Genomic DNA, 11,820 nt, shown 5'->3' on the forward strand with positions numbered 1-11,820 from the left:
AAGTGCACAGAGAAACTTAATGTCTAATTGTATCCCTGAGGTGGGAGAAAGGGATTTCCTTTGCTTTTCTCTCACCCTTCCTGTGAAATACAGTGGCACAATCTTCTTTGGCTTCTCATCTCCCTTCGGATACTGCAATGAAAGCTAAATGTTCGTGTCCTCTCAAAGCCCCAGAATACATACATGCTGTCCCCTGCTCTTCTCTCTATCTTCATATTAAACCTGAGGCTGGTGAAGGTGTCTGTCCTTGAATTTACTGTCAGCAGCTACCTTCAGTGTGTCTAGATCCTTTATTTGAAGCTCTAAAATAAAACTAAGTGACTCATAACTCTTATCCAGAGACACTCCTGACCTCTTTAGTAACTGGGTAAAGCTTGACTGAGCAGCAGATGCTTTCCAAGGGCTTCATCAAAACTTGACCTTGAACTTTCCCAGAAACAAAAATTTTCCCTCAGAGACTTCCAGATGTGCTTTCCCAAGCAATGCAGGGTGCTCTGGACCTAAACAAAACCATCCCTGTGTTACCACACCAAAACAGTGGCAATAAGTATATTCTTCTCTCACAGTGCCAACACTCTAATGATAATCTGAACTGCCTGATGTCCTGAGTACAACAACAGCTATACCAGGAATCCTATAAAAGAGTTTGTAAAACACTGTATGTATAAGTAAATCTGGGATTAACTTTTAATTGCAAATAATATAATCTGAAAATCTGGTAGTCTTTCATTCTTTGTAAACATTGTTCTTTTCCACCACATTCTTTTGTTACTTTTATTTTTTCCCGCTTTCTGCTCCTGCTTCTCTACCCTTTCTTTTGGGGCCTTATTTTGGTCAGGCACTGAAGAGCAGTACTGTAGGAGAAGAGCACTTTGCCAGGTTCCCAGGCAGCAGTCCAGTCTTGTCTCTGTGGTAGAGCTATTCTTGCTGATTCTGAGTCTGGTAATTTCATCTCTCATGCCCAGGGCCATGAGTTGGCTGATTTCTCTCCTATCCTGTCCTCTCCTCTCCTTTCTTCCCCCACCCTTATAATGTTCCCAAGATGTCTATCACCCTTTTCAAGAGCTGCCTGTACAAGACAGGTTCGGTTGCATCCCTTCTTGGATTTCACAGAGTATATTTATCAAACCTGCAGAGCAGTCTGTTTTCACATACTCAGGTACTGGTTTAGATCCTGTTCTGATATACCAGGCTTTGTTCTTGGAGATAAAGTAGAGATAAATTATCGCTGGAACTCATCTACTTGCAAGTCTTGGTTTGTTCCCTTTCCAGACAGAGTTTAGGAACCCTAAAGCACCCTTGAGGCATTGGTCACAGTGCTGTGGAAAGTGCCCCTGGAAAGTAAGGTTCAATGAACACTAGCAGTGGTTTCTGGGGTAGAATAGAATTGTCCTTAACTCTTGACACTATTTTGCCTAAAATCTGATAGACTAAAGGGGCATGTCAGCTTTCATGACTTACACAGACTTATATGAACAGGAATATGTGTTTAGCTGTTTCTCTGTCACTGCCTCTCCTTGATCGAAAGTCTGTATCCAAATGTCTTTCCTTGTCCTTTTCTAAGGATTTTTTTTATTACCCCAATGCACATGCTCATGTCATTAAAATAAAGCAATGTAACAGAAGTATCTATGTGGCCTCTTTGATCTTGTATTAATATTAACTTCCCATAAAAGAGGATCAACCAGAAAAAATCCTGCTCTGTGGCATCCTGGAAAACGTGGCAGACTTGTCCTCCCTTCCTTTTGAAGATCTGCTGCCAAGTGGTGCCACACAGTGCTGGCACTCGTGTGTGGGGTCACAGCTCAGAGCTGGGACCCTGCAGTGGGACTGAGAAAATGCAGAGGAGTGTTCCCAAGCCCACATGATGTTTATCAGCCAACTTTAGTTTCTGTTATAGCTGTTCCTTATCCATGCAAGATTTAAGCAGTGCATCTGACACAGTCAGCTTCCCATTATACAAAAAGGTCTGGTTGTTCTGGGTTTAAAATCCCTGTGAAAACCCTCCAGTGATTCCTTTAATCTATTCAGTTGCTTTAAATATATTTAGAGGAGAGCATAAAACAAAGTAATGTGGATCAGTGTGCTCTCATATGCCTTGTATGTCTGTGTAGTCCATAAGAAAAACCTGGAAGTTCAAGGCAGTGGATATTTATTTATTTATTTTCTTCTTCCATATCAGACTTAAAGTAAATTTTGTGCTTCTTTACACAGACTGTTGGGAGAGAAATCCTGCTCCATTTGATAGACTTCCTGGTGACCAGCTATGGACGTGACCCAGTTATTACCCGGCTGCTCAATAATACCCGGATTCATATCATGCCAACCATGAATCCTGATGGATTTGAAGCTACAAAAGTGCCTGATTGTTATTACACACCAGGAAGGTAAGGGTGGCTTAGGAGGGTGGGAGAGGTAAAATAAATGGGTGGGGAGTAATAATCGCAGCTAGCCAGAAGACTGAATCACACTTGGTGGAGAGCAGAGTCTGCAGGATGTGCTAGGGCTAATTTTTGCCTGTGCCCTTCTGAAGACGCATTGTTATAGCTTAGAGTTTCTGGAAGATTGAGTCAGACTGGTGTTTATATGTGGTGGAGCCAGTAAAAATTGGTCAGAATGGTGTCATGACTTCACCTTTTAGGCAGGAGACCCAGATTGTGAATACAAGCACAATTCCCTATTCTGTAGCACCTTTAGAGTGCTACAGGAAAAGAAGGAAAATTCCACCCACGGGGATCTATTTCAATTGGAGAATTCTGTAACCCTTCTTAATGAGAAAAGGTGTGTCTAACCTTGTTGAATGGACTTCAGCCATGTGTTTAAAAATCATGTTGAATGTGGATTTAGTAAGGAGGAGTTACACAAGCAGAGCTGGCTATAATAGGTTCTTTGCTAATAGTGGTGGTAGGGAAAAAAATCTACACAGAAGAAAATATAACTTGGCATTGCATCCTGTGCTTTTGCATTCTTTATTGTGACTATTACAGAGACCAAAAAGGGGATGAAAAGCTTGACAAAGACAGTGAGAGAATGGGAATAAATGCCCAAAGGACAGATTTGGAACGTGCAGAAAAAGCAAACCCATGAGCTAGAAGTTCTCTTGGATCACTGGCCTTGGCAACATCAGAAACAAGTGAAAAGAAAGTCTAGGTAGCTTAGTTCTTCTTTAGGTGACCAGTGTAGGCCCTCCTTTTTATTAAGAAAAAATGTATTCCTCAGCAAATAGATGGGACTTGTATGGAGGTGGGTATTTTTTATCCCCTCGCTGTCAAATAGACAGAGTTTAACTTGCTGAGCTCAAAAATTAACACAGTCAACAGTGAATACCCTCTTCATTCCTGTGCTGACCTATCTGAGAGAAAAAGCAAGAGAGTGTTTGAGCAGGCTGGGCGTTAAGATTCAGGGAGAATAATAAATGCATCCTATAAATGCATCCTGTGTTTGACTCAATTTTTTTTCTGTCTGTTGAGAGTGAGAATAGCCCAAAGGATACAGCCATTCAATAGTTACCTTGGTCTTCTATACAAGCAGGAAAAACACATACAGGAAGAGGACAAAGTCCTTCTGATCTGGCTCTGGTTTTTCTAATTCGGTTATGAGTAGGTGTGCATTCTATGTGCAAGTTAGATATTCTCTGTTTCCACTTAGAAATGTTTTATTGTGGCCTATGAAAAAATTCCAGTGCTGCCAGAAAGCAAACTGAACTCCATCACTGTAACACTTGAGAAATAAAAATGGTCATCTTCCCTATTCTCTGAAGATACTAGCACACCACAGATCTGGAGAAGTGGGAGGCTGGTGATATGGAAGCATCCACAGGCAAAACAGTAATGGGAATTTCTTCTCTCTTTCTAAGGTACAATGCGAATGGCAAAGATCTGAACAGAAATTTTCCCGATGCCTTTGAAGACAACAGGGCAAGCATTCAGCCAGAGACTCAAGCAGTAATGGACTGGATCAAAAATGAAACGTTTGTTCTCTCAGCAAACCTGCATGGAGGTGCCCTGGTTGCCAGTTACACCTTTGATAATGGTAACCCAGGTAAGCTGCTGACAAACTCTGTTCTCCCACAACTGACTGGGTTGAGAAACGTTGGCTGTACCAAAGCAAAATTTATAAGAATTCCTGCAAAATTCTTCTAGCTTTTGAGCTGGGATGGGCAGAATTTGATAAACTCCAATTCAGTGCCTAATATGGCCTTTTGGGAGATGTTTATCCTGCATGTAAGCCAACACTGTGTGTTTTACAGTAATGAGAGTTGCACAATGACTATCTTCACTCTGCAGTTACTGGCTCTTTGAGAGGTTATAGCAGATCTCCAGATGATGATGTCTTTATTCACCTGGCAAAAACCTATTCTTCCAACCATGCCAGCATGTACAAAGGGAAGGGATGTGACAACAGGCAAACCTTCCAAGAAGGCATTACCAACGGGTACTCTTGGTACCAGCTGGAAGGTAAGAATGTCATTGATATTTCATTCAGCTGCTCCTGGTAAGATGTTTTCTCACTTTCTCCAGCCATCTCTGATGATGAAAGGGCAGTGATTTTAGTCAGAGTAGAGGGCTGATGAGGGAAGCAAGTCAACTCATTCATGCAGATTCTGTGAGCAGGACCTGGATGTTTTCAATCTCCACCAGCCAGCAATTCCACAAGTGAATGAGGCAGGCACTGCTGTTTGCCTGCTTCTGTGCCCTTGCTTAAGGCCTGCAGTAGCTGTATACGTTACATACACGTGCGCACACTGCTTGGCATCAAGATCTTCTTTCAGAAAGAAAACCAATCTTCTATTCATATGTCATCCATTTTTAATGTTTAATTACGGAAATAAAAGTTTTCTTTGTTGTTTATGCACAGCCAAATAGAATATGGGGCTTGTGCACTGTGTATGTTGTTTTCATTGTATTGAAAGACTTAAAAGTGTCTTGGAATGGCTTTGGCAGTGACAAATCCTATGCCAGCCTATCTGTCCCTTTTTAGTTGGAAAAGCTTGAATGAAGTCAAAGACACATCCTTTCTCAGCCACAATCATCATCATTTCCAAAATGAAGTATGTTTTAGAAAACAACACTCTATGAGTAACTAGAGTTAATAATTAAGTTGGTTTTTCACAGGAGGCAGTAAATACAAGTGTGGCATTGAGGAATAATTTATCTGAATTACTTTTCTTACAGGTATGATGCAAGTACCAACATTTTAACTCTCCTATTTGTCTTTAATTTGACCTTAGTGTTTCTTTGCAGCTGAACACTTTTATTTCACTTTTAAGGTGGAATGCAAGATTACAACTACGTCTGGGGACAGTGTTTTGAAATTACACTGGAGCTGTCATGCTGTAAATATCCTCCAGAAGACCAGCTGGGAAAGTTCTGGAGAGACAACAAAGTTGCTCTGATCGAATATATCAAGCAAGTACATCTAGGTGGGTATGGGAGTGGGGGCAGAGAGAAAACTGGGGCCAGCTTAGAGGCAACTCCTCAGCAGCTGGGTCAGCCACTTGGGAGCTTCTGAACAGGAAGTGCTACAAAGCCAGGGAGGGTAAGGCAGGAGAACTTAAAAGTGTGTCAGGCCATGGGCTGCTACAGGTGTGCAAGGGGCTTAAAATGTGCTGGGGCAGGAGCAACGGGCTGGCCCTGGGGCTGTCTGACCATGCACTCCCCCCCTCCCCTTGTTTTCCTGAGCAGCCTTGGGAGTATAATAATTTCAAAGGTCTCTAAGTGTATGTATGCCTCAGCACTAGTGTCATGGGTCTTTGCTGCTTGGATTTTGTAAACTTGAAAGACTTCTCTAGGTGTGATCCAACTTCACATTTAGAAGGGAACTGCTGCTTAGTGAAGCTGTGGTGCTTTACAATGGGTTGAAGAGTTTGCACAAACCTGTTGCTTATCTTGCATTTTGTTGCCCTAAATATCTGACTGCTGTTTTATCTCTGCCTGTGCTGCCTTGAAGATGGTGTGTGAGAATTAAGGGAAACTACTTCATAAGCAGACATTGTTGGTATTCTGCCTTTGGGAAATACTAGACAAGAGGCTGACATATTTTAAGTCACAAAAAAGAAGGGGGGGGTGTGTGTGTGTGTTTGTGTTTGTGTGCCAAAATTGCCAAACCTGTAGCGAAGATTGAAGCCCTTCAGTAAAGGACATACAGTAAGTGTGTATGATACCTTCAGCAAATGAGATTTGGAGTATTAGGAGATTACAATGCTGCTTTCTAACTTAAAACGAGGGTAAACTATTAACAACAACAGCCAAGGATTTTCTGGTTTTATTCCCTTGAGCAAGGCCGAAGTGACTAGTGACAATACTAGATGTGCTGAAAAGTGGTGAAATAGCCTTTGAGGGCATCCAGCAACACAACAGTCTGCCTTTCTCAGAGAAGGGGGCTCACCAGTTACAGTTCATGATCTTTTCCTCCTCTCCCTTTTTCATAGGTGTCAAAGGGCAAGTTACTGATAAGAATGGGAATCCTATTCCCAATGCCATCGTGGAAGCCAAAGGAAGGCCACATGTCTGCCCCTACAGAACAAATCAACAAGGGGAGTACTTCCTTCTCCTTTTGCCTGGGACGTATGTGATCAATGTGAGTATGCAGCCTTACTGAAGTATTGGTTCCAATTGCATTGAGGTCCTGAGCACAGTGAGGCTGAAGCCTTAGAGGTGGGTGAGCTGAGATGCTCATGTCATAGGTAGGAGGTGTAAAGACTCTTTAGCAGACTTTTAAAAAATATGTATTTAAATATTAGTCAGCAGAAAGGGAATTGTTTGATACAGTCCTCAGTGTCCAGAGATAAGCACTCCTTGGACCTTGAAGGTGCAGCCAGCTGGGATGAGTCTGGAGCTCAGCAACAGGAGCTTGAGGTGTTTGAAACAAACCACGGAGCTCTTGCAGGGTGAGAGGGTGGAGCCTGGGATCTGCAGCAGGGGCTGACACCACCATGGGTGACTGTCACTTCCTTGTGTCAAAATGCTTTCTCTGTGGGAGTCCAAACATCCGTGCCCTGTAGGCTCTGCCTGCTGCCAAAGGCTTATGCTTAAGCATCACTGCAGGATTCTGACTCTTGTACAGCAAGAGTCTTATTGCTATAACATGAAAACTTCACTCTTTTCCCAGTCCATGTTCTCAAATGTATCTTTAGAACATTTTGCCCTGTACATTTAAAGTGTAAATATTGTTTCACACTTGAACTCAATGTTTCAAACCAAGGAAGAACTCTTGTGTTTGCTCCTAGGCTACAGTACCAGGATTTAAATCCATGCTGAAGACAGTGGAAATACCTGACAACACTGGAAACTTCAGTGCTGTGAAACAGGATTTCTCTTTCCCAGAGGTCTCAGATAAGATCAGCTCAAAAATTGCTTCATGTCCCAAAACTCCCCTCTACCAAGAGCTCACACGGGCTTCAGCTGCAGTAAAACCAACCGTACATCTCTTGGTTTTAATGACCGTTGTGCTTGCAATTTTCAAATAAAGTCAGGAATGACAAAGGCAAAGGCAAAATCTTCCTGCACAAATGTGGCTTTTCAGAGAAGGAATTGTATATGCAAACGAAAGTATGTTTTTATAAACCAGATTCTCAGATTCACAATCATGTTTACTGTATTTTGTAAAATACTGGTTTGACAATTGAATGTTTTACTTTACTTATAGTAGACATATTTTTAATTGTAACAGACTATCATATTTTTCTATGTAAATATTTTACTCTGAAGAAATTTCATACACTCTATGCTGATAACTGTAGAATTCTGATGCAGAAAATACAAATACATTTTGAAGATTTTTCCCAAATTCCAAAACATTGAGAATTGTACTGCAATGTTTCATGCAAGCTCAGGTTCCTCACTGAGCCAACAGCTCAGGTGCCACATGACTGTAAGTCATCAGCTCAATACTAATTTTCTCATAATAAAGCCACTGCTATAAATGAAGAATGGCATTTCTATATATGCTCTTTCTTACCTGGACAGATGAGACGGCTCAGGGCTCAAATGAGGTAAAGGCCAGTGACACAGACATGTTTTAAGACAAGAAGATGAAAATGAAATGTATCTACCAAAGGGCCGTGGTGTGGAAGCTGGATGATAATCCACACCAACAGGGAAAAGGGAGGAATTTGTGGCTCTGAAAACCATGTTCTCCTACAGCAGAGCTGCTGAAAGCAATGTGGAAAGAGTCACAGACAGCTTTATACTGTGTCCATTTTTAACTGAATTTGTTGTGGCACAGAACCACATACAATTCAGAATTCTTTGAATAGTTTTAGCAATGGCTTTATACTGTTTCAACAGCTTCACAGCCTTGCTACTCCACTGTTGGGACTGTTGAACAGCCATGCCATGAGCTGGCAGGCACATCAGCAAGGCACCAGCCAGCTCTAGTTACAGAGGGTGCTTTCAGTGTTCCCCTGGCTAGGCTGTACTGCAGGCAGGATTAGCAGATTCCTTTTGCCTGGCCAGTTGCGAGTAATTTTCAGGGCCCTTTGAAGCTGCCCAATTAACAGAAAATTTTTCAAGAAAAGCCATTTAGTACCATCTCCTGTGTTTATTTTAAAGCTTTATCTGCCAGTAATTTTCTTGACCAATTTCAAAAGTAAGCCAGCAAAGATTATCTTTGGAAACATCAATCTTTTCCTGTATACAGTAAATAAGAAATGCAGGAATTCAGTTAATCCTTTAATGCCTTTTAAAATCTCTCCTGAGGCATTGCTGCCTGTCACACCAAGCCCTTCCAGCTGGGCTGTGGATCTTGGGCATCAGCCACTTGTCTGCCAGACAGCCACATTCACTGTGCAAATCTACTTCACAACTTGAAACAGCAATGCCAATAGTAATGAGGGCTGTGTGTGCAAGAGACTGGTTTTTCAATGTTTTCCTTATATCCATTTGCATTTTCTACCTTTCCTCACCCTCTCATCTGCTGTGGGTTGTTTACCACACAGAGAAGTAATTATCCACTAAATCCCATCACTGCTCCTGCCACTTGTAGCAGGAAGAACGAGAGATTCTTTGAGTTAAAATCTCCCAAACCAAAGAAATCTGACAGAAGTCAGCAGTCCAGCAGCTGAGTGGGGGCAGAAAGAGCCTGTGTGCTGGCTCACAAAAGTAAGAATCTGTGTGAAAACAAAGTACCAGAACTTCTAACAATCAAGTAATTGACATGAAAAAAAAGAGCACCATGGAGTATATAAACAAATCTTTATTTAAAGCTTTTAAATGGAACACAGTACTCAATTTTCATCAGAAAAGGAAAAACTGAAAGATAAACACAACACACATGAAACTCCTCATAAATGGGTCTACACTGTGTGCAATTGGAGTGGATACTTGCATTTTAATGGTTACTGACTGTGGTCATACATGGACTGGGTAGCTGGAAAGTAATGCACCAGGTCAAGCTCTTGAAAGCATGTTGCATAGTTATTTAAATTCACTATGAGCTACTCTATTCAACAGTCATCCCAGCTATGTGTAGTCAGACAACAAAGACTCTGGTTTTAGAAAAGCTATTGGTATTTTAGGTGTAAAGTAATCATCATCCTGACAGCCACTACTGTGGCTCAAGACCAAGAACCATCCTTTAAAAGCAGGCTGTTAAGCTAAAACATCTACTCAAAAGGGGAGCCACCACCTTTTTAAGTATCACTGACAAATTTCACATGTATAATATAGCTCTAGATACACCAAAGAACCATTCACTTGAAGCTTTCAGTGCATCTGTGCTAAAAAAAAACCTAACAAAACCCCCACACTGTAGTTAAAAGCAACAATTTTTCATGTTCAGTAAGTGCAATCCGCTATTAAAACCTTAAGCTGGGTTTTGTGCTTTGCTTGTGCAACCTTTAAAGAACAAGATGTGCCTTGGACTCCGGTATGGAGGAGCTGGAAAGGCAGGGCAGGGCAGGTAAACCCCTGGAAAGGAGAGGGCTGATGCTCCAGCAAGGCTCTGCTGTGCTGCAGGACCAAGGCTGCCCTTCAGCCCCTCCATGACAACGCTGCCTCTCCTCAAGTCCCATCAACTGTACAATATAATCCTCCCCACAGGGAAGCCTCACAACAGCAAATGCCCCTTTTCAGGCTAAATGTTGCACAACAAAATGCTGTACCTTCCTGGGATAAGGGATAACTCCTGCCCCACCATGTGTGTGGCAAGTTAATATGATGAATAAATTACCTGCTTTAAAATTATAAACTCTACCTAAAGTTACGCCCCAACACAACAGCAGCCTTAGATTAAGATGGGGAAGAAAAAAATCTTCACCCCTATTTCCATCCTATCTATTCAGCTTCATTAGGGTCTTAATAATTTTCTAATCTCTCTTTTATAAGATATATTTTTCTGAAACAATTCTTCTTGTTGACACTCTCTGTGAGAACGAGGAATTTTCTCTTCCTCATATTAGTCATAAAAGAGAAAAAAAATCTGAAAAAAATCTTCATACCCACAGACACTTCAGAGACAGCAACATTTGAACAAATGTACAGCAAACAGAACTCTTGATAAAATCGTACCACACTCTTAAAAGGAATGTAAGCTTTTCATCAGTGAGCATTTTGAAGCACTTTTACCCTTTCTAAATCATCTGCTAAGGGGAGAGGCACAGGATGGCACAGCCACAACCATGCTGGTGTGAGGTGGATTTCAATACTAATATAATGGCAATACTAACAATTAGGTAAATAGTTAAAGACTTGTATTTAAACAACAAGTAGGTTTATTGTACTTTCTAAAAAAAATAAATGCAAGTTCTTGCACCATTTGTACATAACTATTGTCTACCTGATGTGCAAGAAGGAAGAGACTAAGAAAATTACTGAAAATCGCATACAGACACATCCTGTGGGCATCTGGCCTCTCCTGCCACCTTCATGGTCACGTGTCCAAAGGCAAAAGCCATTTCCACCTTTGCAAATTAACCTTAAAGCTTCTCATCACTGTCTTGCATCTCCTGGACCATCACCCCAATGTTACCAGCACCCAGAAGAAGTCAGTCAAGCTCCTTGCCTGTACTGAGGGATGCAAAAACATTCCAAAGGAAAGCAAAACACCACCAAAATATTTTCACTATGCTGAGGTTGGACCAGCACCTTCTCTATTCAATAAATCTTGTCGAGGTTCAATGAAGAAGTTGTTTTAAGGGAAGGAAAAAAAAACCCATAGGCATAAATCTCCCCTCTCAATATAATATGAATATTTCTCTGAATTTTAATGCTACATTTCTTAAAATAGTCCTCTTGTGCCTGTGATTTACTAAATAAGCATATTTATATAACTACACATGTAGCAGTAGACTAATTCAATAAATTAGAGCTCAAAACATCAACTGTGAGCACAAGTATATTTACAAACAGCAATAAATTAAAGACTAAAACATGTGTGATATTACATAAGGATCTCTGAAGTTTTGTACCAAAGTGTTTAAGGGCCACAACAATCAGGGTGCTCACTACTCACTGCTCATGCCCACACACGGAGCACGGCCGGGCCGGTAGACAGGCTGGAGGCAGAGCCAAAGGCTCCGGGCCACAGCCAAGAGCCACCACGGGACCCACTGTGACACAGCCCCGGGCAACAGCCCCGCACGTGCACTGGCCTGCCACTGTCCCCAGCAGGAACAGGCATCAATTCTCATCTTCTATTTGGAAGGCATGCACCCACACCAAACAAATTAAAGTTGCACTTGAAGTCATTAAGAATAATATTAAGCCATAGAATGTAACTCAAACCAAAATACTCGACACAGTGATTTGCAGATGCAGAAATGAAAATGGCCCGTTTCCTCCCCATTGTAGGGAGTGGAAGGTATTTCCAGGGCTATTCTCT

At 41.6% G+C, this 11,820-nt stretch overlaps 1 protein-coding gene across 1 annotated transcript in view; it reads left to right on the forward strand.

Annotated features, from left to right (window-relative positions):
* CPM (carboxypeptidase M) overlaps nt 1–7,928 on the forward strand; it is a 28,627-nt gene extending 20,699 nt beyond the window's left edge. The window contains exons 4-9 of the mRNA XM_005419288.1: nt 2,215–2,387; nt 3,857–4,041; nt 4,287–4,457; nt 5,270–5,422; nt 6,431–6,579; nt 7,229–7,928. Coding sequence (XP_005419345.1) covers nt 2,215–2,387; nt 3,857–4,041; nt 4,287–4,457; nt 5,270–5,422; nt 6,431–6,579; nt 7,229–7,468 — 1,071 coding nt within the window. The 3' untranslated portion in view covers nt 7,469–7,928. The remainder of the gene's footprint in view (nt 1–2,214; nt 2,388–3,856; nt 4,042–4,286; nt 4,458–5,269; nt 5,423–6,430; nt 6,580–7,228) is intronic.
* The last annotated feature ends 3,892 nt before the right edge of the window (nt 7,929–11,820 follow it).

The sequence above is a fragment of the Geospiza fortis genome, unplaced genomic scaffold, assembly GCF_000277835.1.
Source record: "Geospiza fortis unplaced genomic scaffold, GeoFor_1.0 scaffold166, whole genome shotgun sequence".
Taxonomy (NCBI): domain Eukaryota; kingdom Metazoa; phylum Chordata; class Aves; order Passeriformes; family Thraupidae; genus Geospiza; species Geospiza fortis.